The 25,064-nt window shown below is 36.5% G+C and overlaps 2 protein-coding genes across 4 annotated transcripts; one reads left to right on the forward strand and one right to left on the reverse strand.

Annotated features, from left to right (window-relative positions):
• The first annotated feature begins 207 nt into the window (after positions 1-207).
• On the forward strand, positions 208-12,585 carry LOC111510285 (carboxypeptidase D). Its single transcript, XM_023166195.2, has 7 exons — positions 208-510; positions 4,876-5,012; positions 5,814-6,147; positions 7,259-7,432; positions 8,512-8,630; positions 8,730-8,912; positions 10,512-12,585. The coding sequence occupies exons 1-7, from the start codon at positions 291-293 to the stop codon at positions 10,896-10,898; spliced, it is 1,554 nt and encodes a 517-aa protein (XP_023021963.2). The 5' UTR covers positions 208-290; the 3' UTR covers positions 10,899-12,585.
• Positions 12,586-13,654: 1,069 nt separating this feature from the next.
• Positions 13,655-23,352, reverse strand: LOC111510294 (uncharacterized). 3 transcript variants are annotated; one of them, XM_023166207.2, is made up of 9 exons: positions 23,163-23,351; positions 21,325-21,498; positions 18,882-19,259; positions 18,419-18,691; positions 16,937-16,989; positions 16,764-16,886; positions 16,232-16,387; positions 15,529-15,690; positions 13,655-14,046 (listed from the first exon to the last, which is right to left on the reverse strand). In XM_023166207.2, the coding sequence occupies exons 1-9, from the start codon at positions 23,281-23,283 to the stop codon at positions 13,732-13,734; spliced, it is 1,755 nt and encodes a 584-aa protein (XP_023021975.2). In that variant the 5' UTR covers positions 23,284-23,351; the 3' UTR covers positions 13,655-13,731. The 3 variants fall into 3 exon arrangements, with proteins under 3 accessions (XP_023021975.2, XP_074031637.1, XP_074031636.1); XM_074175536.1 differs by lacking the exon at positions 18,419-18,691 and having other exon boundaries at positions 23,163-23,352; XM_074175535.1 differs by lacking the exon at positions 16,232-16,387.
• Between the last annotated feature and the right edge of the window lie 1,712 nt (positions 23,353-25,064).

The raw sequence follows: 25,064 nt of genomic DNA on the forward strand, positions 1-25,064 counted from the left end.
CACGGGAGGTTTCAAGTGACTTCAAATCCAATGTGAATCGCTACTTTCGCACAGGCACCGCTTTTAGAGCACCTTTAAGATTTTCCTGTAGTGCTTGTGTTTTGTCCTTGAAAAATACATCTCTTTCAGATTCTTTTTACGCTGTTGTTATTGATAAGAAACCCAAAGTAATCTTCATTGTCGTCATACACAACTTATGAATTTCTGCGGGTAGGAGAAACTTCTCGTATGTATAATTCGATAAATGTGAATAATTCTTTATTATCAAGTTAGCTACAAACCACGAAACAATGATATTACACCAGAGCCTTGTCAATAGAATTTGTTCCTGTTCAGTGAACTGTTTTCTAATGTTAAATGTGTTTTTATTCATATGCTTGCACGTGTCAAACTCTCTGGAATTTCGATACCACAAGAACGATGAAATGGAAGAAGTGTTGAGGAACCTCTCTGCTAAATCTGGAAAGGTCAGGACTCGAGTTACAAGTATTGGAAACTCCTCAGACACAAGTAAGTAGTTATTGGTTGAAAGCCGGTTTATGGAAACTTAAAAAAAAGGTGAATTTCGTTTTTACCAAAAATTATTCATCAATTTCCATTCTGATCCCTTCAAAGTAGTCCTCCCATTATGTCCTTGAGCTCTATCAACGATTCGTTTTTTATCTCCTCAATAGTCGCAAAATGCCCCCTTTTATGATTGTCTTACATTTTGGGAAGGGGAAAAAGTCGCAGGGGGCCTACTCTGGTGAATATAGTGGCTGAAACACGACTACGGTGTTGTTTATTGCTTCTTTGGTCTTGGCTCTGCTGGGCTTGAACTTTGGTTTTGATGTGATAAACATAAACACATGATTCGTCACCAGTTATGACCCTATTGAGTAAATCTGGATCGCCGTTGATGTCATTTAACAATTTACACAAAATGTGATTGAAATTCTTTGACCTATGTTTTTTATAGCAGAGAATCGCCGAATAAGCAACACGTTGTTATGTTGGCAACATTGAAAACGCGGTGAGCGCCTGTGCGCCTTTGTTGCTGACACATGTCAATATTCATTCATCCGTAGCTTTTTCTGTTCTTGGTTTTGGCAATGGTTTTGGTAATTGATAAAACATAGTTCAATATGCTTTTGGGTTTATATTAAAATCTTGTTGGAACCCGATACCGACTTAAAACACTTCCGAACTGAAACGTTAAGACCTACAATATGTTGCAGAAGGCAAAAGAGTCCTATTTTGGGAAACTAGAATAATCTATTTTCAGATCGAGAATATCGATGGTTGTTTTTCAAATATTCGCCATAATCTAGAATTGACGAATTTCGTTTTTCATCTCTATCGCCACCATTTCGAATGATATTAAAAAATGACCGGGGAACATGCAATACTGCTTCATATTTGTCATAATCAGATATAAGCAAATATGCAGTGCGACGATTTCATTATCAACTTTATTATTTTAAATAAGGACCTCTAGTTTTTTCATCGATTTTTGTAGCCACTGTAATAAGAACGTCAGTTATGTATAACTATACATGTGCTTTCACAAGTTTTTCTCATCATCACTGTATAGTCATACGATTTCCAGTCAGAGCTACCTCAAAAAAATTTGGACCAATATGTTTTTGGGTCTGGAACTCAAAGATATACATAAACTCTATATATATCTATATATATACCAAGTAACAATCATAAAAGTTATCGTGAAAATACTCCTAACCTTCTACGCCTTCCAAGATATCTCATTAAATGTTCAAATTACGGTCTATCGTTTCTTAAACACATATTCGCTGTTGCAATAGTATTTTTATGTCAATTTTCCAGTATTTGTGGCGTTACAGCCATGAAAGCCTTCCTTATTGTCCCTTTCAATCAGTCAATTGTTGCTGTAGGGTTCTTGCCGATCGCACGAAGGCCGGTGTTTTCGGACCTTGCCAGGAGTTGAGGCGAATACCTTGTCTTCAATGGAGCCCCACAATGAAAAGTCCAGAAGGGTCCAGGTTAGGTGAACGTGGTGACCATTTGATAGGACTATTTAACTATTGTTTCCTATCAATCGTTCTTGCATACTGGTTTTGGGAAAATCTCTGCAAATAGTTCTGCTATGTCAAAGATAACTCAAAAAAGTAGGGACCTATAATTTCAGTTTCTAGCACACCGAGCTGAACATTAACTTCAAATCTCTTTTGAGAATTTTTAGCTCTACTCCACGACCACTACCGAAAAGATATTATTCTGGTTCCCCAAAATAGTACATTTTTGTCCAAGTCGACCGACCTTGTAGATCTTACGGTTTCCGAGATAACTATAGTGAGTTCAGCTGAAAAAACGTCCTTTTCATATTTTTCTTCAGTGAATAATCATCAAACATTTTGCAATTTCCATGCAAAGTGTTCATTCCAGTCACAACTCAATTCTTCCAAAAAGACACCCCTCAATTTTCTTAGAGACATTTTTTTCATAACATGTGAAGAGAAAAGTGATATGCCACTGCTTTATTGCGAAAAGTTGTTTCAGGAATTTCAATTGCTTCCTAAGAAAATTAAGGTCCACCTTCTGAAACTATACATACCTCTGATTTTTTTCTCTCTCACGTACGAATGAGTGGAGATATCGTCGCCCTCACTCACTCAGGCTTTTCCTTCAAAGACAAGTTACCTGGGCACTGGTTTTCAGGATACTGGTTTCACAGTTGCACTTGTTTCACTGATTTCACAGTTGTACTGATTCCACCCATTATAAACGACACTGGTTTCAGGACACTGGTTTTCAGCTGAACGTCACTTGTTCACTCAATTCCTCGGTAGAGATTGTAAATTATAATTACACAGCATAAACAGGGCATTGGTTTTCAGGGCGGTGGTGTTATAGTTGCACTCATTTCACTGTTTTGCACTGGTTTGCACAGTTGCACTGGTTTCACAGTTGCACTGGTGTCACACAGTATGAATAGGGTATATGATGGAATCGGCCGATATTTGATGAAAATCCATAAGTAACGTATTCCAAAAACACTTTATTGTGAGATTTTCACTAAATTGTTGAAAGACACGCCAGATGAAGCCATTGTATGGCGAAACACGTGTTGCGTTTTTGTAAAACAATTTAGTGAAAATCTCACAATAAAGTGTTTTTGGAATACGTTAGTATGAATAGGGCACTGTTTTTCAGAGCACTGGTTCGACAGTTGCACTTGTTTTTCTGTTTTCACAGTTGTACTGGTTTCACTCAGTATAAACAGGATACTGTTTCCAGGGCACTGGCTTTCAGCTGAAAGTCTCTTGTTCACTCAATTCCTCGATAGAGTCTGTAAATTTTGATTACACAGCTAAGGTGAAATTTACATTCCTTCTCAGCAAATAAAGGTCCACTTTCTAAAACTATACATACCTCTGATTTCTTCTCTCTCACGTACTAATAAAGGGAGATATCGTCGCCTTCACTCACTCAGGCTTTTCCTTCAAAGACAAGTTACCTGTGGTAACTTGTCTTTGAACAAGTGACTTTTAGGCTGTTTTTCAGCCTAAAAGGCTATTTTTCAGCCTAAAAGTCACTTGTTCACTCAATTCCTTGATATAGGCTGTGCATTTTGATTACATAGTATAAACAAGGCACTGGTTTTCAGGATACTGGTTTCACTGTTGCACTTGTTTCACTGATTTCATAGTTGTACTCATTCCACTCATTATAAACAAGACACTGGTTTCAGGACAATGGTTTTCAGCTGAAAGTCACTTGTTTACTCAATTCCTCGGTAGAGACTGTAAATTATGATTACACGGTATGAACAGGGCATTGGTTTTCAGGGCAGTGGTGTCATAGTTGCACTCACTTCACTATTTTGCACTGGTTTGCAAAGTTGTACTGGTTTCACAGTTACACTCAGTTACCACTGAGCACTGGTTCGACAGTTGTACTAGTTTCACTAGTTTCACATTTGCACTGGTTTCACTGAGTATAAACAGGACACTGTTTCCAGGGCACTGGCTTTCAGCTGAAAGTGTCTTGTTCACTCAATTCCTCGATAGAGTCTGTAAATTTTGATTACACAGTATAAACAGGGCATTTTACTGTTTTGCACTGGTTTGCAAATTTGCATTGGTTTCACAGTTGCACTGGTGTAAACATGACACTGGTTGTTAGAGCACTGGTTCGACAGTTGCACTAGTTTCACTGATTTCACAGTTGTAGTGGTTCCACCCAGTATAAAGAGGACACTGTTTGCAGGGCACTTGTTTTCACTGTTTTCACAATTTTGATTACACTGGATAAATAGGGCATTGGTTTTCAGGGCACTGGTTTCACAGTTGACTGGTTTCACACAGTATACATAGGGCACTGGTTCTCTGGGCACTGTTTTCACAATTACACTAGTTTCACTGTTTTGCACTGGTTTGCACAGTTGCACTGGTTTCACAGTTGATTGGTTTCACACAGTACACACAGGACACTGGTTTTAAAGTTACACGGGCTTCACTGTTTTGCACTGATTTGCACAGTTGCACTGGTTTCACTGTTTTGTACTTGTTTCACTGTTTTGCTTTGGTTTCACACAGTATAAACAGGGCACTGGTTTTCATGGCACTGGTTTCCCAGTTACAGTGGCTTCACGGATTTGCACAGTTGCACTGGTTTCACTGTTTTACACTGGTTTAACACAGTTTAAACAGGGAACTGGTTTCACAGTTGCACTAGTTTCACACAGTATAAACAGGGAACTAGTTCTGAGGACACTGATTCCCAGTTACGACTCACTTGTTCATTCAATTTCTTGATAGAGGGTGTACATTTTGATCAGACAGTATAAACTGTATTGAAATAAGTGATGAAAACACATACTGCAATCATTTTTTGAATATTTTTGTTCTCTCTTAGTTCATCCAAAACCGTTGTGGGTAATGGAACTGACTGCCTCAGACGAGAATAGAATTGGAGTCCCGAATGTGAAGTTAATAGGGAATATGCATGGTAATGAAGCTGGTGGAAGGGAAGTACTTCTTCATTTCATTGAGGTAATTCTATTTCATTTTAGTTAGTATTTTTAGCAAGGTATTTTTAAACGATCTTACTATGACTCATTGTTGATATTACCTACCTACGTCTGTTCAATTACCTCTTCTGTTGACCAGTGTCAGCTGCTGCTTACGCAATTTCTGATACATTTCGTAGATGTCCTCATAATAGGACTATGCTGTGATGGTTTGACACAATTGCAAAAAGTAACAGTGAATCACGTCAAGCGTTGACGCCTCTTTGGAAAGTGCCTGGGTAGCTTATCGGTGTCCAACCACTGTCTTGAACATCTGTTGTAGTAGAGGATCATACCACTCTCCTCGTAGATTGCTGAGGACAGTGGAGTGATGTATATGTGGGCTATAACTTGCGTGAAGAATTCGTTCTTCAGCTGGAAATAGCAGTTCCATACACAGCATCCTAGCTATTCCATTTGAACGAGTTTTAGTAGCTGAATCTCTGGAATTGATGACCGGTCTGAGCGGAACATCCTTCTTGTGGAAATCCGAACTGGCGAAATTCACCATGGAACATTGTCAACCAATTTTAAACAAAAATATATTCTGCTGTAAATAACTTTTGATGCGGCCCAACTACATATCCTACTCTTGTAGATTGCTGGGCTTCATATTTCAGGTACTGTTACTAGTTGAGTTGGTTGCCGATAGGCAGGTGCTTCCTACTTTCCGGCTGCTCAACATTCTTTCACGAAGAACCAATTGATATCAGTTTTGCCATTTGCACACTATAAAAATCTAACTGCCAAATTGATAATATTGAAACATCTGGTCATTTTTCAGTACTTGATCGACAACTATGGGATTTCAAAAGATGTGACTTGGCTTCTGAACAACACCAAGATACACGTTTTACCTTGTTTGAATCCCGATGGATTCGAAGTTGCAGCCACTACTTGCCAAGGTACAGCGGGGAGAGAAGTGCCTCGTTGGGATGTGGATTTGAACAGGCATTTTCCGGACTTCTTTGAAGATAATTCCTTAGCACTATCAAGGACGGACGTCAAGGAGTCATTAGCAATCATGGAATGGATGAAGAAGACTCCATTCATACTATCTGCTGCGCTGCACGGAGGACAACTAGTTGCCAATTATCCATTCGATAACGTCAGAAAACGTGAGTAGGTATTAAAATAAATGCAAAGCCTCTGAGGCCTGCAAAGAACTGTTACAAACCATATTCGAGCCTATAATCATACCTAACGTTGTTAATTTCGGAAATACGAAGTCTTTCAAATTTGCAAGAAACCAAAGCAATTGAAATAGGAACATGAGCTGTCACGGCCGGGGTCACGATTTGAAAGAACGATTTCCGGTAGGCCGTTGTCGAAATAAGAACCAAACATTTCGTCTGCTAATGCGGCATACATTTTCAGTGATGTAGGCGTTGACTGCAAGGACGAATGTAGTACTTCAAAGTCTTAGTAACGAATGATTGGAGGGCTCCGTATGCTTTCATAATTATATTGGAAGGGGGTGGGGTGTAGGACCAAAATTCAACCAGGCATCTGAATATGCTACAAAATTGCAGGTTTATGATTGATGAAATCGTTACCTGAATTGGTTTTCAACTGATGTTACGCTTCAGCCTGATGAGACACCTCCTCATTATGATAGACTGGATCGGGAGTGTCGTCATGGTCACTTGGAGTGGCCTGCCAGCTCACCTGATATAAAGCCCCCACTTCTTTTTTCGTGGGCAGCCGTCAAATCTGAAGTATACGAGGTTTGGTTAAAGAATAACAGGATTTCTGGTGTAACTGTTTACAATTTTTACCTTCGCAACATCCACATCATTTCCTTCAATACAGTCCTCTTCACAATCTTTACACATTTCCATTCGAATTTTCCACTGTCCAAAACGGTGTATCGAATCATTTTCTGAAAGCCTGTTCATAGTTCTCGAGGCTTTTTTGTTCACAACGTCCACTGTATTGAACCTGATTTATTTCACTGCTTCTGCCACTTTTGAGACTCTAAAAAAGTCACACGGAGCTATATATGGTGAGTGGGGTGGATGGTCTAACAGGGATCACCAGGGAGAGTCTCGTTTATCAATGTGTTTGTGGTTCATTCTAGTACCAGTGATGAGACCTATGGCGGCAGTTGTTTCATACTGTATACTCTTATGAGGATATTTTAAACAATAAAAACTTTTTCAGCCACACGACACTTCCATCAATTTCAACTGTTTTTATTAAAGTCGGGTTCATTATATGAATTTCTAGGTTCTACAGCCAAAGTGGAATCTCTAACACCGGATGATGCTGAATTCAAACATCTAGCAAAGGTATATTCGAAGAACCATCCAACAATGCATTTGGGAAAGAAAAACTGCGCAGGAAGCGACTTGTCTTTCGCAGATGGAATCACGAATGGTGCCAAGTGGTACAATTTTGTAGGTGAGCAGTCTTCTAACAAGTTGAAACACAAAATAGTTAAGGCTTTTGCGGCAGAGGTTCTCAGTATTTTTTTTCAATATTTTTATCTAGAGATATACATGGTAAATTACGTTTGAGGTTAATTGACGAATCAAGTACTGAAAACAAACTAAATGACGGATGAGTACAGAGGACAGTTGTGCCAATTAAAAAAAAATGATTTCGACAATCCCTTCACGCGAGGGAGAAGGAAGTATTAAGAGCAGATAATTGTTGGTTTACAGATGGATCAAAAACACCTTTCGGTTCCGGTGCAGGTGTTTTCAGTCGCAGTCCCAGGACAGAGATATTAACCTGCCTAGAAACATATGCGACCGTATTTCAAGCAGAAATTTACGCTATTGAATTGTGTTCGGAGAGATTGGAAGAGTCCAATCTCATACACAAGTCAATACAAATATTCTCGGACAGTCAAGCGGCGTTGGAAACTCTTGGCTCCTACCGAGCAACGTCTAAATTGATAGTAAATTGCCAAAAACGATCCTCCTCGTTAGGAAGACTTAACAGATTGGATTTTTGGCCATATTGACCTGGAAGGCTTGATACCAAACAGTTGTTGAACTGCAGTAGGGATGCCTAACAGGCCTTCGTACAGGTCACTACCATTTGAATCATCATATGCAGAAACTTGGATTGTCGGAAGACAGTGTGTATCGCCTCTGTTTGGAAAATGATGAAACAGCAGAGCACCCCCCGCTGGGGACCAAATCAGGTTTTTACAGTTTGGCAGAGCCGTACTCTTACCGTCTGACCTGAAAAACCCCTCACCATACAAACTAATCGGCTTCGTTAAGAAGCTGGGTGTATTTGGTCGAGTGGGAATAGGTGTGAGCCACAATAAACCCTAAAGAGTTGCGGTGGAGGGTCGAATAGACCAACTCACTTTGGACCTAACCTAACATAACCTAACCCTTCACGCGAGCTTTTTAAATGATCGATTCCCCGTACTCCCTTGACAGGATGTAGTTAATTTATTGGAAATATTGTTTCCAAATTCGTTCATTGTCAACTCAAGATTCTTGTTCTTATTCTTGTTACAGGAGCAATGGGTGATTATAATTACGCCTTCCATGGATGTATGGAGGTAACACTGGAAATTTTTTGCTGCAAGTATCCGAAACCAAGGCAACTGGAAGCACTTTGGAAGGACAACAGGCAGGTTTGTTCTTTCATCTGAATAACGTTAGGTCTCCACAATTTTTGATGGATACGGTTGAATATTCCAATTTAATGTTTTGCTAACGCTTTATATTTTCAGTCTCTGCTAATGTATTCCATGCAAGCCAACATGGGGGTGACCGGACAAATTGTTGACTTCTATACAGGGAAACCCATAGAAAGAGCCGAATTGAATATTGTTGGAAGAGACATGGCTTTCTGGAGTTCCAACAAAACTGGAGAATTTTGGAGAATTCTGCTACCTGGTAAATACCAGTTGAAGGTTAGTCAAACACAAATGAAAATGAAATCATTTTGCTCAGTCATTTATGGAAATTACTGAGGGCCATTGAAGCGGTTTAGGGGGCTATAACTGATTTATTTTTTTTGCTTTTTACCTAAACTTTACCGCTCCTTGACACCTAACGCGCGATTCCTCATGTAACGTCATCTAGGGCACTAGACAGTAATTATTTTCTTTCCGATAGTTGTCAAACTGAACAATAGATGGCGGTGAGCTTCAATGCCAAGCGAGAAGTTTCTAGTCTCCATTCTCGAAAGTACTAGGCCCGCCCGCTGCCTCATATGATAGCGCGACGATATTACGAAAACAAGTGAATTTAGTTAGCGACTAGCTAGGTGAAGTGCTGTAGGTGCGGTGATGAAAACTGTGAGTGATTAGAAAGTTTTTGATACTCGATTCTTTACTTCGGCATTTTTGAAGACAAAATTATGTCGGAAGCAGTAAAGAAGAAACGACAGTATTGCACGGAATATATAAAATATGGATTTATTGAAAGTTCCATAAATCCATCTTCACCTATGTGCCTTCTTTCATAGAACTGATAACTAACGAGGAAATAAAAATAAAATTCAAAAATGGATACCAAGAATTTTGGCTACAAAAACCAATCCCGCAATTGTATCCTGGATTGTGGTCCATCGTTCAACGGTTTTTGATAGCGTTGCCATCGTTGTACTTGTGTGAACGTGGATTTAGTGCTGTGGCAACGTTGCCAAATAAAAAAAAATAGGTTGCAGATTACAGATCGCGGTGATTGATACTAACAAACTTGTTAAAAATCATTAAATTCATCCTACACATCTAATTAGTTTTAAAATTCAAAATGAAATGTTTGTTTTAATAACATAAATAAAAGTTTTCCTAATATTACAAAATGGTGTTTAACATTACCCTCATCAGAAAGTCTTATTTTCACATGACACCCATAATTTAATTATTAAAATAATGACTGCGATTGTGATTCTCAAGTTGTAGTTAAGTTAAAAAATTTGGGGGGAGCTGGAAAATAATTCATTCTCGAAGTGGGCGGTACACAAAATAAGTTTGAGAACCTCTGGTCTAGCACCACATTGTTCAATGAGTACATATAGAGATGCTATCCGCTGCTCCTGTCCAGTTGCCATGGCGAACTTGATGCTGGGGTGTTGAGCGTTCAAGTGGTCCTGGATATGGTTCAGAGCGTCTCTTCTATGTTTTCATATGACGGAGGTGTCATTCATTTCAAAGGTGTCGACTACTTGAAGTAGTTGGCTATAACTGGGCTAAGTGGACTTTCCATCGCCACGCCATCTAGTTGCTCATAGAACTTAGCCTTCCATCACGTGAAGTGTCTCTCAATGGAGGGGTTTCGGGTTTGTCAAAGCAAAATAGTGATACTGAAAACCTCAACCACGAAAGTCTTGACCATTTCGTCAATGAAATAATTGTATGTCTCTTCAAAAGTTATATTTTATTGGCTATTGTTTTCCATTTTGCCTTCATTCAGCACTTGTGTTATATTTCAATATAAGTAATGATGAAATATTATTTTATCGGTGCTAACAATACATCAAAAATGTTGAAACCCTTTTTTTTCAGGTACAGAAGACAGGATACCATACAATAATAAGAAACTTCACAGTTGCCAAGACAATCGGCTATCCAAAGCTGACTTTTGTGACTATTCTTCTTTACAACTCATCTATCCACACCACGACAACAACAACCACAACGACAACTACAACCACAACGACAACAACAACCACAACAACAACAGAAAGAACTACGAGTACCACTCCTCAACTTGTAATTTCCAAAAGCACATTTGTACCAAGAGTTCTTTCTCCTAGAATATCAGTAGAATACACCGAAGAAGTTCCACCTCCAATGCTTGACTTAGCTGTAAGAAGCTCATCAAAAGAAGACAGGAAACATTTCATTTTGATTGTAATGGTCCTCATGATGAATTTGTTCGGTCTTCGTTGACCGTTTTTATGCAAAATGACATGAAATGATCGAAAACTGTTTGCTTGAGGATGAGAGCCATATACGAATCACAGGATACATTGTACACCACCAATTGAGTTTCAATGTGAATATCTGCCTTTTCTATCTCAGCCTCTATCTCTAAAACTAATTTCTCCAACAAAAAATACTTTTTTAATAATAATAATAATAAATATACTTTATTGTCTGAAGATACAATAATCTTATCGACAAAGTGTAGACATTCATAAAACTTGATATATCATGGTTCACATGATATTGTCAATAAAATATAGGACTATCAATTAATTTAATTTTCAATTGGTTGTAACTAGTATTAAGATAAATAAATTAAATAACACATATAACATACTGAGCTGATGTTAGACGTCAGTGAACACTGTCTCAAAAAATTCCGTAATACTATATAAAGCCAGATCCAGAAGAGAAGTTTTTAATTTTTTTCTGAACACAGCATATGTTTCAGAATGTTTCATTTCTGTTGGCAGATGATTGAATATTTTGGCAGCGTTATATATGCATGAATTTTTTATGAAATTTGTTTTTGGGATTGGAAGTTTTATGTCATTTTTCTGGCGGGTGATTCCATCAGCGAACTTGTAAAGTGTTTTGTTTTTATATACTAGACAGGCAGTTTCGAGAATGAACAATGAGGGCAGAGTTAACAACTTACGAGTTTTGAATAGTTCTTTACATGATACCCTGGGAGCCGCCTTACAAAGATAGCGAATTGCACGTTTTTGAAGAACAAAGATTGAGTTAAAATGTACTTGATTACAGACTCCCCAGAAAGCGATTCCATATCGAATGTGCGATTCGATCAAGGCATGATAAACCTGCATTGCTGTCGCTGTACCTAGTTCATTTACAACGATGCGTAGTGCATAACCACCCGAGGCGATCCTTGTACCTAGCTGTCTAACATGATGCTGGAAGTTTAGTTCCCCATCCATGTGCAACCCTAGAAACTTATTACATGCATTATTTCTTATTGCACCATCACCCAGAGGGATATCCGGCAAAGCACAGTGGAATGATACGCAGTTAGTTTTTTTAATATTGAAAGAGAGTAAATTAGCATCGCACCACTCTTTGATCTTTGTAATCCCTAAAACTATTTTTGAGTGCAAGTTATCAGCATCTTTATCGTACCATAGAATGGTAGTGTCATCAGCAAAGATTGTGAAAGAACCGTCGGTTGTAATATTTACTACGTCGTTAAAATACAGTAAGAACAAAATTGGTCCCTAGATAGTCTCATACTGACGACACCAACTGAAAACGAAGTAATATAGTAGTAAGTAAGTGAGTAGTTACCAGTGTTATTATTTTTAGGCGTCAGTCCATTCAACCTACTGTGTAGGTATATACGAGACGGGCTTGAACGTTTAAAGCTCATTTCTTTAGATTTGTTTACTGCCAGTTTTCAAGCATAGCCCACAGACTAATTAGAAAATAATAAGTTTATTTACGAAATAATAAAGGATACTAATATAATATATGTTGTATCTGGAATATATGACATATATAAAGTAGCAAGGTAAACAAACAAAGGCATCACAAAAGAACTATTTGCGAAATATGTTTAGTGTTCGTGATTTCGCTTAGTACATAGTAAAAACATAACATGTATACGATACTTAGATGAATAAACGAATGAAATGGATGAATGAATCGCAATATATAGATATGAAAATGAACAACATAAATAAAAATATACTCAACACTCAATTGAACATCAAGTTTTTCATACAAGAAAAAAGTAGAAGGCATGATTGAAGTGAACATAGATTGACTTTGAGTATTATGCATCTAATAATGCATTTATCACCCTTCTCGGGTTTTTGTTAATAAAGTCTTTCAGCCGTTTTTTGAACATATTAGTGTGCTTTTCAGAGATTTGATCTCTTCCGGAATGTGATTATAACATTTTGGTGCACGCTAAACAAACTTTCATTGTGTTGTAGTTTTGGTAATAAAAGGAAGTGTGTGATATATATATATATATATATATATATATATATATATATATATATATATATATATATATATATGTATATATGTATGATGTGTATATGTAGGACTGCACATCTTTGTATAGAGTTGATTTTTTTAAATTGATTGCTTTTTCCCTTTCTTTGGAAAATTCTCACATTTTTTGTAGAAGTAGAAGGTCAAAAACTTTCTTTCCCAAAAATTAACCTCTCCTAAAAATATACCCTTTTCAATTTGAAGCTATTGTATATTGAATCACGAATTGAAGTTTTATGATCTATTCTGTGAACATTCCTTTGAAATAACTCCTTCTGAAATTTTCAAAACAGAGCAGTTTTATGTCTATTGTTTTCTGTTTTTGAAATACTAGCATACAAAAACGATAGAAATCAAAACCATGTTTTGCAAAACAGACAGACAAAACATTGCATTCGAAAAATTTGTTATCATATCTTTCTTCGAAATTTTTAGAAAAAACTTCAACTTCAAATTTTGTTGGAACCGTTAATTTCAACACCTCGACACGAGTTTCGAACACCAAGTGATCATCTTCAAGAGAAAGATTGAACAGTTTGATATTCCTTTTGAAGATGATCACTTGGTGATCGAAACACGTGTCAAGGTGTTAAAATAACGGTTTGGTGTTTGAAAAAACTCCGGTAATATTCATTACTACACTAAAGGTTCCAAACAGTGCATCACGAGGGTACAATATAGACTGGTCATTAAAAATCATGAAAATCATGTATATCTATTTATTTCATGTCAGACAATAAAAACAATTTAAAAAAGCGCCGGCGCCCAAAATCTAAAATCATCAAACTGTGCATGAAGATGGTGGACAATTCGAAACGAATCGGCGTTTATAAAACGGCTGCCTGAAAACATAGCTCTCATTATTCATATTCAAAACTTGGGAATACATCATGGCTTCTAGTGATTTCCTTTTCTCGATTTCTGTAACGGATAAATTCCTGCTGAAAAATTCGTTTGACTTTTCTTCCAAATCCGGGCAAAACAATTTGATGGCGACGTTGAGAGCTGCAGCTGCCAGTATTGATAAACGGGATGAAGAAAATTCTGGTAGAAGTACCGTGCAGTCCAAAATGTAGTAAACGGAAAAGTGAGCCAACTGGAAAACAAATTGGAATTGAAACATTTTTATAGAGTACGATTTACATTATCTTTATTCACACATGGTACCTTCAGAATACGGTGGCTAAGGCATGATTAGGTTATGAAGAAAAGAGAATTGAAACTTTTTATGTGTTTACCACTTTTATTTGTAACTAACGTTACTGCAGTTAGTTACAGTCCTATAGGGACATTTTCAAACTTATACGTTATATTAGGATATTTTTAAACTTAATAAACTCAATGTTTAATGTATAAGTTTGAATATACTATACATTAAACTCAATGTTTAACGTATAAGTTTGAAAATTTCCTCACAGGATAAAACTGCAGAAACTTTAATTACAAATAAAAGTGGTAAAAACCTTCTGTTTTCTTCATAATGATTTCCTACCACATAGTAATGCTACATCCATCAATTCATGATTTCGTTGTTGGTTTTGGCCAAAAAATTACGAACAACCAAAGACGGATGAGTAGTTAATTCACAATAGTTTGCACTGGAACTACTATGTTGGTGTTTTCATATGCTAGTGGCCTAACTACTATCCGTTAGTAGTACGTAACTACTACCGATTAGTATAACCTACCTGATACCTGCTCCATCCAGGTATTTTAGCAAAGGAACATTAACAGGTAGTTGTTAGGTATTACTAACCGGTAGTAGTTCGGCCACTAGCATATAAAATCACTAATGATTTCCTACCACGTAGTAATGGCTACATCCATCAATTCATGATTTCGTTGTTGGTTTTGGCCAAAAAATTACGAATAGTCAATGACGGATGAGTAGTTGTTTCACAATAGTTTGCACTGGAACTACTATGTTAGTGTTTTCATATGCTAGTGGCCTAACTACTATCCGTTAGTAGTACGTAACTACTACCGGTTAGTATAACCTACCTGATACCTGCTACTCATCCAGGAATTTTAGCAGAGGAACATTATCAGGTAGTTGTTAGGTAATACTAACCGGAAGTAGTTAGGTAATACTAACAGGTAGGAGTTCGGCCACTAGCATATGAAAACACTAATGATTTCCTACCACGTAGTAATGGCTACATCCATCAATTCATGATTTCGTTGTTGGTTTTGGCCAAAAAATTACGAACAGTCAATGACGGATGAGTAGTTAATTCACAATAGTTTGTACTGGAACTACTATGTTAGTGTTTTCATATGCTAGTGGCCTAACTACTATCCGTTAGTAGTACGTAACTACTACCGATTAGTATAACCTACCTGATACCTGATACTCATCCAGGTATTTTAGCAGAGGAACATTAACAGGTAGTTGTTAGGTAATACTAATCGGTAGTAGTTAGGTAATATAAACAGGTAGGAGTTAGGACACTAGCATATGAAAACACTAACATAGTAGTGAAATATAGTCACAATGATCTCCTGAGGATGCTGACTTGGTGTTGGAAAAGTGTTTTCAATAGATAGGTAAATCATAACTTTGAGGAATGTTACTCACTTGGATTTGATGAATCTCCATCAGCTTCAAATAATAGTTAATATAAAGGGAAGGTTCGATGGAATGTATCTCAAAGTTCATCAGCTTCAACACTTTGCGTTCCATTTTGATAAGTTGACTCAACATGTAAGCTTCACCGCATAAGTCCAACAAAGTTGAAGCCTACAAAATAAAGAAAATATTTCACTGGTGATTCAACGTGAATCTTTTCATAGAAATATTCAAAGAAAATAGATCCTGAGTAGAAAAAGTATTCTGAAAATAATTCAGGTCCATAGTCAGTGGACTTATCCTGGGCAAATCTTTTTAGTGACAGATTAAATGAAAATGGAACGTGAAGTTGTTGAAAAACAGTTTTCGTTCCAAAAGAAATTCAGGTTCACTTTCAGTGGTTCTTACTACGTCGAAACTTTTGGGTATGAAACTGTCTTCACTGTCTGAAGGATAAAATTCTCATTGATGAAGCCATCTTTAGTAAAGACGATGGAATATACTTGTGAAAACATAATATGATTGGAACATTTGAGGTTACCAAAAAGTAACTCAGTATGTATATTTGATATAACGATCCATCAAAAGCGACCAAAGGAAATCAAACAGAGTGAAGAAAAAAGTACCTAGTACCTCGAAAACCTTGGAAATCTGGAGAAGTAGACAAGACACAATATTACGAATATCAACCAAAGTGTCAGTTGTAACTTACAGTCAGAATATCAGATCCAATTAGCTTATTGGCAATCCATATAGTACTCACTGCCAATAACTGATACATATTTGTAGGGACTGTAGTTCTGGCTAGAACTTGATCTAGTAAGTTTACAGATAAATATAGTTCTTCATCATTGAGTGAAACTTGTTCCTGAAAATATACGTTGTTGAAATTTAATCACATTGACAGCAATAGAAGATAATTATATAATAATGAATATTCGGTGGACTATGTACTTTCTTGAATGGATCTCTCAGTGTAGAAGTAGAGAGAAATATAGCTAACTTGTGTGAGCTGAGGTCTACATTTAATTGGTTGTCTTATCTTCATCACAGGGCAATCCATTCTATGAAATATGTCAGTGGAAAATTTATTACGCCAAATTATCATCTGAGGATATTATTCCTAACCTCAAAACCCCTTAAAATTGTAAAAAAAGTACTATTTGCTATAATTCGATTGAAAAATGCCACAACCTACAATGTGGAAAAAATCATTTTCGTTTGAACAGTCTCCTTATGAATACCTGTATTTCCAACATCCAATTTACCACTGATGCTCTAAATTTCTGATCAGGATTGAATTTTTCCAGGAAATCCATAGGCAGCACGATCCTTCCTTCTTTCGCACCCACAATTTCGAGGTTCACCTTGAATGGAAACTTTTCAAAGAGTTTTTTAAAAAAGATTATATACTCACCTCTAAATATTCCTCATTATAAATGTCTCCTACATAGGCAGCACTATTATTAACTACAATGAAGAACAGAGAATGTTACAAGAGTCAATCATCTTTAACAATTCATCACCACTGAATAGAGTGGTGGAAAAAATTTGATGTCATACAGGGTCTATCAGTGTGTCAGTGTTGCTCCTTTGTTTGAGACAGAAAAATGTATGAAAGAAAAGTCCTAGTATAAACTTTGTTTTGAAAATTATTGTCAAAACACATTGTGATAGCAGACAAGACCTATTAGCCTTGAACAGACAACGTGTTACCTCAGGTCTAGTACTAGAGTGCCACCAAGATTTAGCAACAGCCTCGGTAGATAATAAAATTATCCCGGGGAAGGTTGAAGGCGACGACAGGATTGAAGGTAATCGCATTGCCGACTATTTAGCCAATAAAGCGGCACAATAGTGGACACAACTCTATGCAGGATGTTTAAACAGGAAGATGATACTGTCAGGCATGTTCTATGCGAGTGTCCAGAGGTATCGTCAATAAGAGAGTGTGTGTTTGGTGAATCTTGGCCTACACCTGTCGATATAAAGGAGATGTCTCCTAGTGACCTGTCCACCTTCTCTGGAAAGGACAGGATGGACGATGACCTAGGAGGACAACTCCTCGACAGGATATACAATGGGTCACTGTGGCCTAAGTGCTATGGACCTACACTCACCCTCCCTACTCTACAAATACAGATACAGATACATTTCGCTCAATGATTGTGTGATTTATCAAAGTTGTGTTGGTGGAGTTGATGTCACAAATTGGGTTTATTAACACCCAGTATATTCCAATCTATAAAACGAAATAAAAAAAATCATTTGAATATCCTTTTTTAGTTTCCTATTTGTAATTTTGACAAGTATCGCTTTTTCCATTCGGAGGTAATCAAAACTTTTTCTAATTTTTTCAGATGGAAAACTCTGGAAATAGGGCTATACTAGAATAGTCCACACTACGAGACCAAAGAGAATGTGAGGTTTGAGTACTTGGTTTGCTTTAGGAAATGTACTCTTGTAGAAAATATGAAAAAGTCGATAAATCAGAACATGAACGACTTTTTAAATTAAACGCAGGAAAAAAACAAATTTTCATTCTAAGCTTCTCATCAATCAAATATATTTTTAATTTCGATTCGGACTTCAAGTAATGCATATCTCGTAATAGAGAGAAAAACTGTCCTAATCCTATTTTCAATCTTGTATTATTAATTTCCTGCAGTAGGTCCATTCCTTGACATATTTCTAGATAACAAATCTACCGGACTGAGGTCTGGGAAAATTTCAGCTGAGCCTAAACTATGTTTCAATTGTTCTTGAAACCTTGAATGGAAATTCTTGTATGATACTCAATAATTTATACTGAGGGTTTGGAGAGTTATGAACACGTTCATCTCCATGAGTCCAATTGAAGAGGGGGTTGAAAAACTATTACATAATTTGCAATACTCACTTCTTCTGAGAGCTCTTCTCACCAATTTTGCACTTCTTTGACTCTTTGTCTTTCTGCTGATCAAAGTATTCGAAGATGTGAATGGGTTTGGTGGAATTGGAGAGCATTTCCTTCGATATTCCGTCCTATTTTCCAGTTTCATGGTAGAACTAGCCAGAAAGGGTTTCTCTGGGTTCAAATTGATTGACATCCTTGGCTTGGTGGAGTTTCTGGTGATTATTTCAACTGGTTCAATGGCCAACGAACATGAACGTGTTCTTGTTGTCCTTGGAGCTTCGAACAGTGGAAGAATCGAATGTTTTTCATTAAAAAATTCAATAATTTATATCAATTTATGATTTTACAGAAGGGTGCGACATATATAGTATGCGAAGCCTTCAACTTTCTAACTGATGATTGACTGACTCAAACCTTACAATAAACCAAATGTTTTATTTAGTCAAAAAAAGATTTTTGGACTTACCTGTTTCCTGGTCACGCTTATTTCGGTCTTTCAATATGTTTTTCGCCTCTACACACTTCTTCGTACCCTTCATAATATTTTTCGCATCTTCACTCCTTCTCCCCTCTTTCAAATCGTTGCTTGTCCCTCTAGATCTGATGTTTTCTTTGCCAACTTTCTTCACTTCTTCGCATTTCTTTTCTACTTTGGTCGCGATATTCAGATATTCACATTTGTTTTTGTCTCTGACAGCGTGTTTTGCTTCAAATTTGCCAGATGACTGTCGATTTGGTACTCGTCCTTCTTCTTTTCTTATGGCCGGGCCGCATCTACAGGACCCTGTAGGATTCGCTGAAGAACTAGAAGAGCTTTTTCTAGGTTGTAATTTGACAGCAGTTGCTGAAAAACACAAATGTACTTGTACATAATCGAACATAATTGGGGCGATCTGAATTTATAGTTTTTTACTAACTGTATCTAGCTTATATTTTGGGTTTGTTGGTCGTGGTCTATAAGTACCTACTCATGCTTGACGTTTCGTCTAAGGAAGCGGTAGGCAGAGGATATGAAGTGTTTAAGTTGGCATCAGCGGCTGTGAGTAGATGCAATCGTGTAAGAAAGGTTAAGCATAAACACCGAGAAACAGGACCCATCTCCAGAGCTTCCCAACAAAAATATGATCCTTTTGTAACTCAACATCGTACCCTTGTTCGAAAATAAAAAAATACGTAATTTTTTGTTTCAAAGGGTCTACATTTTATCATACTCGAACCTTCACCACTTTAATGCAGCTACCCCAATATTACATTGGAAAAAAGATGATAGTGTAATATCACCTACTATCATCATTTTGAATTTTTTGAAATTAATTCATTATTGCTAGAGAAATTCGTTTTTCAACATTAGGGCTTTCCCTAACAATTATTTGTTACAGTTCTTAGGGATCTGCAGAAGTGTGGTGAAAACTTTCTACTGAAGGTAAGCGAAATAAAAAGCAATGGCCAGAGATCAGGAAATTCAGCTGGATAGTCCCCTAGATCACTATGTCGATAGAAAGCCTGGAAAAATATGTATTTATTGAGAAAATGATGCATTTCAACCCAAATCAAGTATCAACAAGTTACTATTCTCCATTTTTTGCAAAAACGTGAGCAATCATCATCATCATCATTTTCTGGTATACCAAAGAAGCCATTGAACAGAAAAAAGTAATATCCATTACATAATGAATGTAACTGAGGATAATTAGTTATTGAAGCAGTTCCGGCGTCACTTCAGTTTTCGGGACCACACCCACAAGAAGGAGTGGTATATCAACCGAAAATGGATGATGAGAGGAATATAATGGTAGTGGTTTTAGAACGAGGAAATAAAGAAGTGTTTTTAATGATGCTCAACAATTGGGGTTAGGGTTAGGATTAGAGTTAGGGTTGAGGTTAGGGTTAGGTTTGGAGTTAGGGTAAGGGTTGTAATGAAGGTTTGGGGTAAGGGTTGAGGTTGGGGTTAGGGTTATGAATAGGGTAAGGTTTGGGGGTTATGATTAGGGTAAGGGTTGGGTTGGGGTTATGGTCATAGTTATGGTAATGGTTGGGGTACATCAAATTAGTCTACATAGCAGTAGGTAATTACAGAACATAGGTAAAATATTAGGTAAATTATTTTGGTGGAACAGGTAGATTTGGAAAAAAACATTTACAATACGATATTACTTCCAGTAAAACAAGTAATTTTGAATACTTTTGATGCGTTTGAAGTCTCAGGGGTTTCAATATATTCATATATGATCAATGTCAATATATCAATTATTTGAAAGCCACATGTTTGGCCACCTTGGTAACCAGATTTACCTACTCTAGATTTTTTAAAGAACACCTTCAGAACACAGTCAAAACACAAACTCTTCGACTACAGAAAGAATTTATTATGAAGAGCTACTAACAATAAAGTTTTGATAATAATAGGTAAGTGTTGGACGTAAAGGATTTTGTTTTCAATACCTATCAGGAACTAATAACTCAAATTGGAAATGCATTTTGTCATTAGGTTGACAAACATTTATGTTTCTTTTGAATGTCAGTTTTTTGAAATGATGAATAATTGGCAAACGGCATTTTGTGTTGTGGAATTGGCCGCGGTGGTAGTACGCCCGACTCACGATCGGAAGGCCGTGGGTTCGATTCCCGCCTCGATCAGATATTTTTCTCGAGATAATTTATCTGGTTGAATCTGAGATGAATCTGCAACCGTGTTGCGAATTACACGTTAAAAGGTGAGACCTCGTTAGTCCTTAGCTCGCACAAGTTTCTCAACTTCTGAGAATTGTCGTTCGTATGGGGGCGGCAGCTGATTAACGGAAAAAACAGATTTTAAACAGATTTTTTAATAGATTTTGATGTCAATTAAATGCCAATAATTGAAAAAATAATCAACTGATTATAATTTTCTGGTAAATTTGAAATATCACCTTTTCCAGACCCAGGATCAAGGAAAACATTTTTCTTCTCTCTTGTCAGTATGTTTTTCATTTCTTGTTTGAGCACAGCTTTGTAATTGATTTCAATAATTTTATGGCCCATATTTTCTGTCTTTGAAGATCGTGGATCAGGAAATTTATTACGCTGAGTGGGCAGCACATTACCTGAAAAAAATTAACTGAAATAATAAGAGGGTTCCTATAAACATTATTGAAGTTTTCTAGGATTAATAGAACTGAATCACAATCTACAGGACGAATTTTTATTACTTATGAAAAAATAGATTGACTGTTCGAAGAATGTAAACTTTCACAGCCGAAGATAATAATAAGAATGATAATTTTTATTTTCCTTCAGACAATAAGAAATTGTATAGGAATTGTTTTGAAAGTAGAAAGTAGATTAACAGAAGTTAGGCATACTAACAGTACAAACCACAGTCTTATTCTAAAGATAATTAGATCACATAAAAATAAAATATCACAAAGATATCACAATAGAGTTACATTACATTACATTAGCTTACAGAAAAAACGAATCCACGTCAAAAAACACTGTTCGATCAAGTACGATTTTAAGCGAGATTTGAACGAAGGTGCAGATACACAATTTCGAATATCATCGGGTAGAGAATTGAAGACTTTAGGCCCTATTACATTTGATGACTTCGAACATATCATTGTTCTGTAATGGGGAACATCAAAATTGTCTGGTGAATATCAGATCTCAGTATAAATTTAGCTTTATTATTAAAAATGTATAAACAAGTTTCAAATATAAATATAGACGACATTGTTAAAATTCCAATATTTTTAAAACTATAGCGGCAGGATTATCTTCTTTTCAGACCAGTCATACTCCTTATAACTCTTTTTTGAGCAATAAATACTTCATTTGCCAAGGGGGATACGCCCCAGAAACAAATTCCTTAACGAAGTCTATTTTCGACTTGTGCATAATAGAGTTGTCGTAGCATATCAAGACTGAGGATATGTCTTAGGTTCCTCAGCTGGATGGATATAGTATTCAAGTGGGAAATCAGATGTTCACATTAAATTTTCCAGGTGAGACCTTTATCAACATGTATACCCAGGAATTTTACACATTCTTCACCCGTCCTAAGATAAGAAGATTATTATGATACCTTATCACCCTCGTTTTTTCCATGTTCATGAAAAGGAGGTTAGCAGCAAACCACTCTTCCATACTGGTTACTGGTTGAACAAGTGTTTCAACTTCATGCTAGATTTTTTCACATCATTAGTAACCCAACATTTCCCTTTGGCTTCATTGAGAACTTTGCGTTTTGGGAAATGCTTCTCAAAGTAAAGCATGAAATTATTATAAAAATACTGATATGCCTGAGCCATATCGGAGATACAATAAAGTTTTAGCCATGTTTCATGTTTTATATCTGTAATAAAGTCTTCAACTGCGTTATTTTTGAAGAATCTCCTGTAATCATCAGTATGGGTTTGTGATTTGTGATCAATACCTGGGTCAAACATTATGGTGCAGTGGTCAGAAATAATATTATCGATAACACAAGTTGTCCCATTGTCAGAAAAGTTGACAAATAAGTGATCAATGATTGTCGCCGTATATTGTGTCACTCTAGTTGGCCGTTTGACAACGTGTGGAAGCTATTTTCTGGGTTTTTCAGCCGAGGTCGGCAGGTTTTTATGGCTGATGTTTCGTCCACTAATGCAGTAGACGTGATCAAAGGCGACCGTTATCACATCGCCTCTGATAAAGTCTACCGCAGTAGTAGACGAAACCTGGAAAAGAGCTTTCACACAAATTAACTGTTAATTTCTCTCTAACTCACCCTTTTTATCACGAAGGGCTGTCTCCTTCGGAACCTCAGATATTTTAGAACTCTTTGCTTTTGAACAACCCGGTACAGGGGCATTTTCCTTTCCATCAACATGAACTCTGAAAGCACGCATTTTATAAATCAAAACCCACAATATTTCACTATTACCAAGTATTGGAAGAGCCACAGAGAAATACGAATACCTTTTTCAAAGGCTCAGTTTTTGCGATAAGTTTTGTTCGAAACTTTTTATCGATGTTCAGGTTTTGTTTTTTTCGTATCATCTTTAGAATTTGATGAATTGCTTATACGTACCGAGATAAATGAATTTTGGGAAATCATGTTGGAGAAATGAATTCAATAATTTAAGAAAAACAAAAAAAAGGTTTTCCTCCAACATTCACATCTGAAAAATGAATGAATCTGAATCAACAGAGAAGTTGCTCAAGTATGATACAGGGTCAAATGAACTGCGTGATATAAACTTCTGAGAAATCCAATTTGTGTTCATTACTTTTGCCTATGAATACAATAAATGATTGAAACAATAAAATATTTACTGAACCTTCCAAAATGACTTATCAGAATATCAGAATGTTCAAAAGAAAGATATTATGATGGAGTTATAGTTGCAGATGCCATAACCTAGATGACATCAGTCCTCAATCATTTGAACATGTGAGATCCTACAATGAAATTCACGTAAGAAAAGGAAGTGTATAACCAACTTCCTTTTCTCGATATGATGATTGAAAAAACAATAGATAAATATTTTTCATATGGCAGATCATACAATCATAAACTCAACAACAATCGGACGATCAACATGGGTTCGTGGAACAAAAGTCATGTGTGACCAATCTTGCATGCCTTTCACAACATGTTCCAGATGCTTTAGACCAAAAGCAACAAGTTGACTTAGTTCATACGGACATGCAAAAGGCGTTTGACCAAATTGATTTTTACATCCTCATTCAGCGACTATCATCGTTTGGCTTTTCTGGAAGTTTAATTGATCTTTTCACGAACTATCTCTTTGACAGAAAGCAATACGTAGAACATGAAGGTTTTCAGTCCTCTTTGTACACACCTAGCTCAGGGGTACCACAAGGCTCGAACTTGGAGCCTCTTTTATTTCTGCTTTTCATTGATGACCTGGCGAAAATGATGAACTGCCCAAAACTTCTTTACGCTGATGATCTAAAGCTAAACAAAGTAATTGTCAATTATGAAGACTGCTTAATTTTACAAAATGAAATCGATTTAGTATTCGACTGGTGTTCCAAGAACCATTTACGTTTGAACATATCGAAATGTTATATTTCATCATTTTCTAGAAAAAAGAATATAATAGAATTTTCTTATGTTATTGACAGCATTCCAGTTAGTCGAGTAAAGGAGATGACAGATCTTGGAATCACTTCTGATTATAAATTCACTTTCACTTCCCACATAGACCAGGCTATTTCATCAGCGAATCGAATGTTGGGCTTTATTATAAGGAGTATCAGAGAATTCAAGAATACTAATACGATTATAATATTGTTTAATGTCTATGTGAGGTCTAAACTAGAATACGGCGTGTTAATATGGTAATTTTTTGAAATATCTGTCTTTCAATGTCACAGAAATATATCCTCAGAGGGGAACCGACTTTTTTATCCTTCTGAATCAATTTAATGTAATAACTCTGAATACACGACGAATTTTTGTCACAATCTCCTTTCTTCATAAACTGCTAAACAATAAGATCTCGTGTGCCCCTCTTTTACAAATGATCAACTTCCGCACCCCACGCCTTAATTTCATATATCAATCTTTTTTTTAACTAATTATACTGTTTTGCATATATTTTCGTCAACACCTTTGTACATTTTCTGTAATTGGGTGAATGACTGTTGGAAATAAAGTGCT

Source organism: Leptinotarsa decemlineata, unplaced genomic scaffold, assembly GCF_025532065.1.
Source record: "Leptinotarsa decemlineata unplaced genomic scaffold, Ldec_3_MD MMD2_tig00001064_RagTag_RagTag, whole genome shotgun sequence".
In the NCBI taxonomy this organism is placed as follows: domain Eukaryota; kingdom Metazoa; phylum Arthropoda; class Insecta; order Coleoptera; family Chrysomelidae; genus Leptinotarsa; species Leptinotarsa decemlineata.

Coding starts and splice junctions, on each gene's coding strand:
- LOC111510285 (XM_023166195.2), top strand. CDS start 291: ATGATATTACACCAGAGCCTTGTCAATAGAATTTGTTCCTGTTCAGTG. Junction 511..4,875: donor TGGAAACTCCTCAGACACAA/GTAAGTAGTTAT, acceptor GTTCTCTCTTAG/TTCATCCAAAACCGTTGTGG. Junction 8,913..10,511: donor CTGGTAAATACCAGTTGAAG/GTTAGTCAAACA, acceptor CTTTTTTTTCAG/GTACAGAAGACAGGATACCA.
- LOC111510294 (XM_023166207.2), bottom strand. CDS start 23,283: ATGCGTGCTTTCAGAGTTCATGTTGATGGAAAGGAAAATGCCCCTGTA. Junction 16,990..18,418: donor GAGAAGAGCTCTCAGAAGAA/GTGAGTATTGCA, acceptor TCTTCATTGTAG/TTAATAATAGTGCTGCCTAT. Junction 14,047..15,528: donor TGGAGATTCATCAAATCCAA/GTGAGTAACATT, acceptor TTTGTTTTCCAG/TTGGCTCACTTTTCCGTTTA.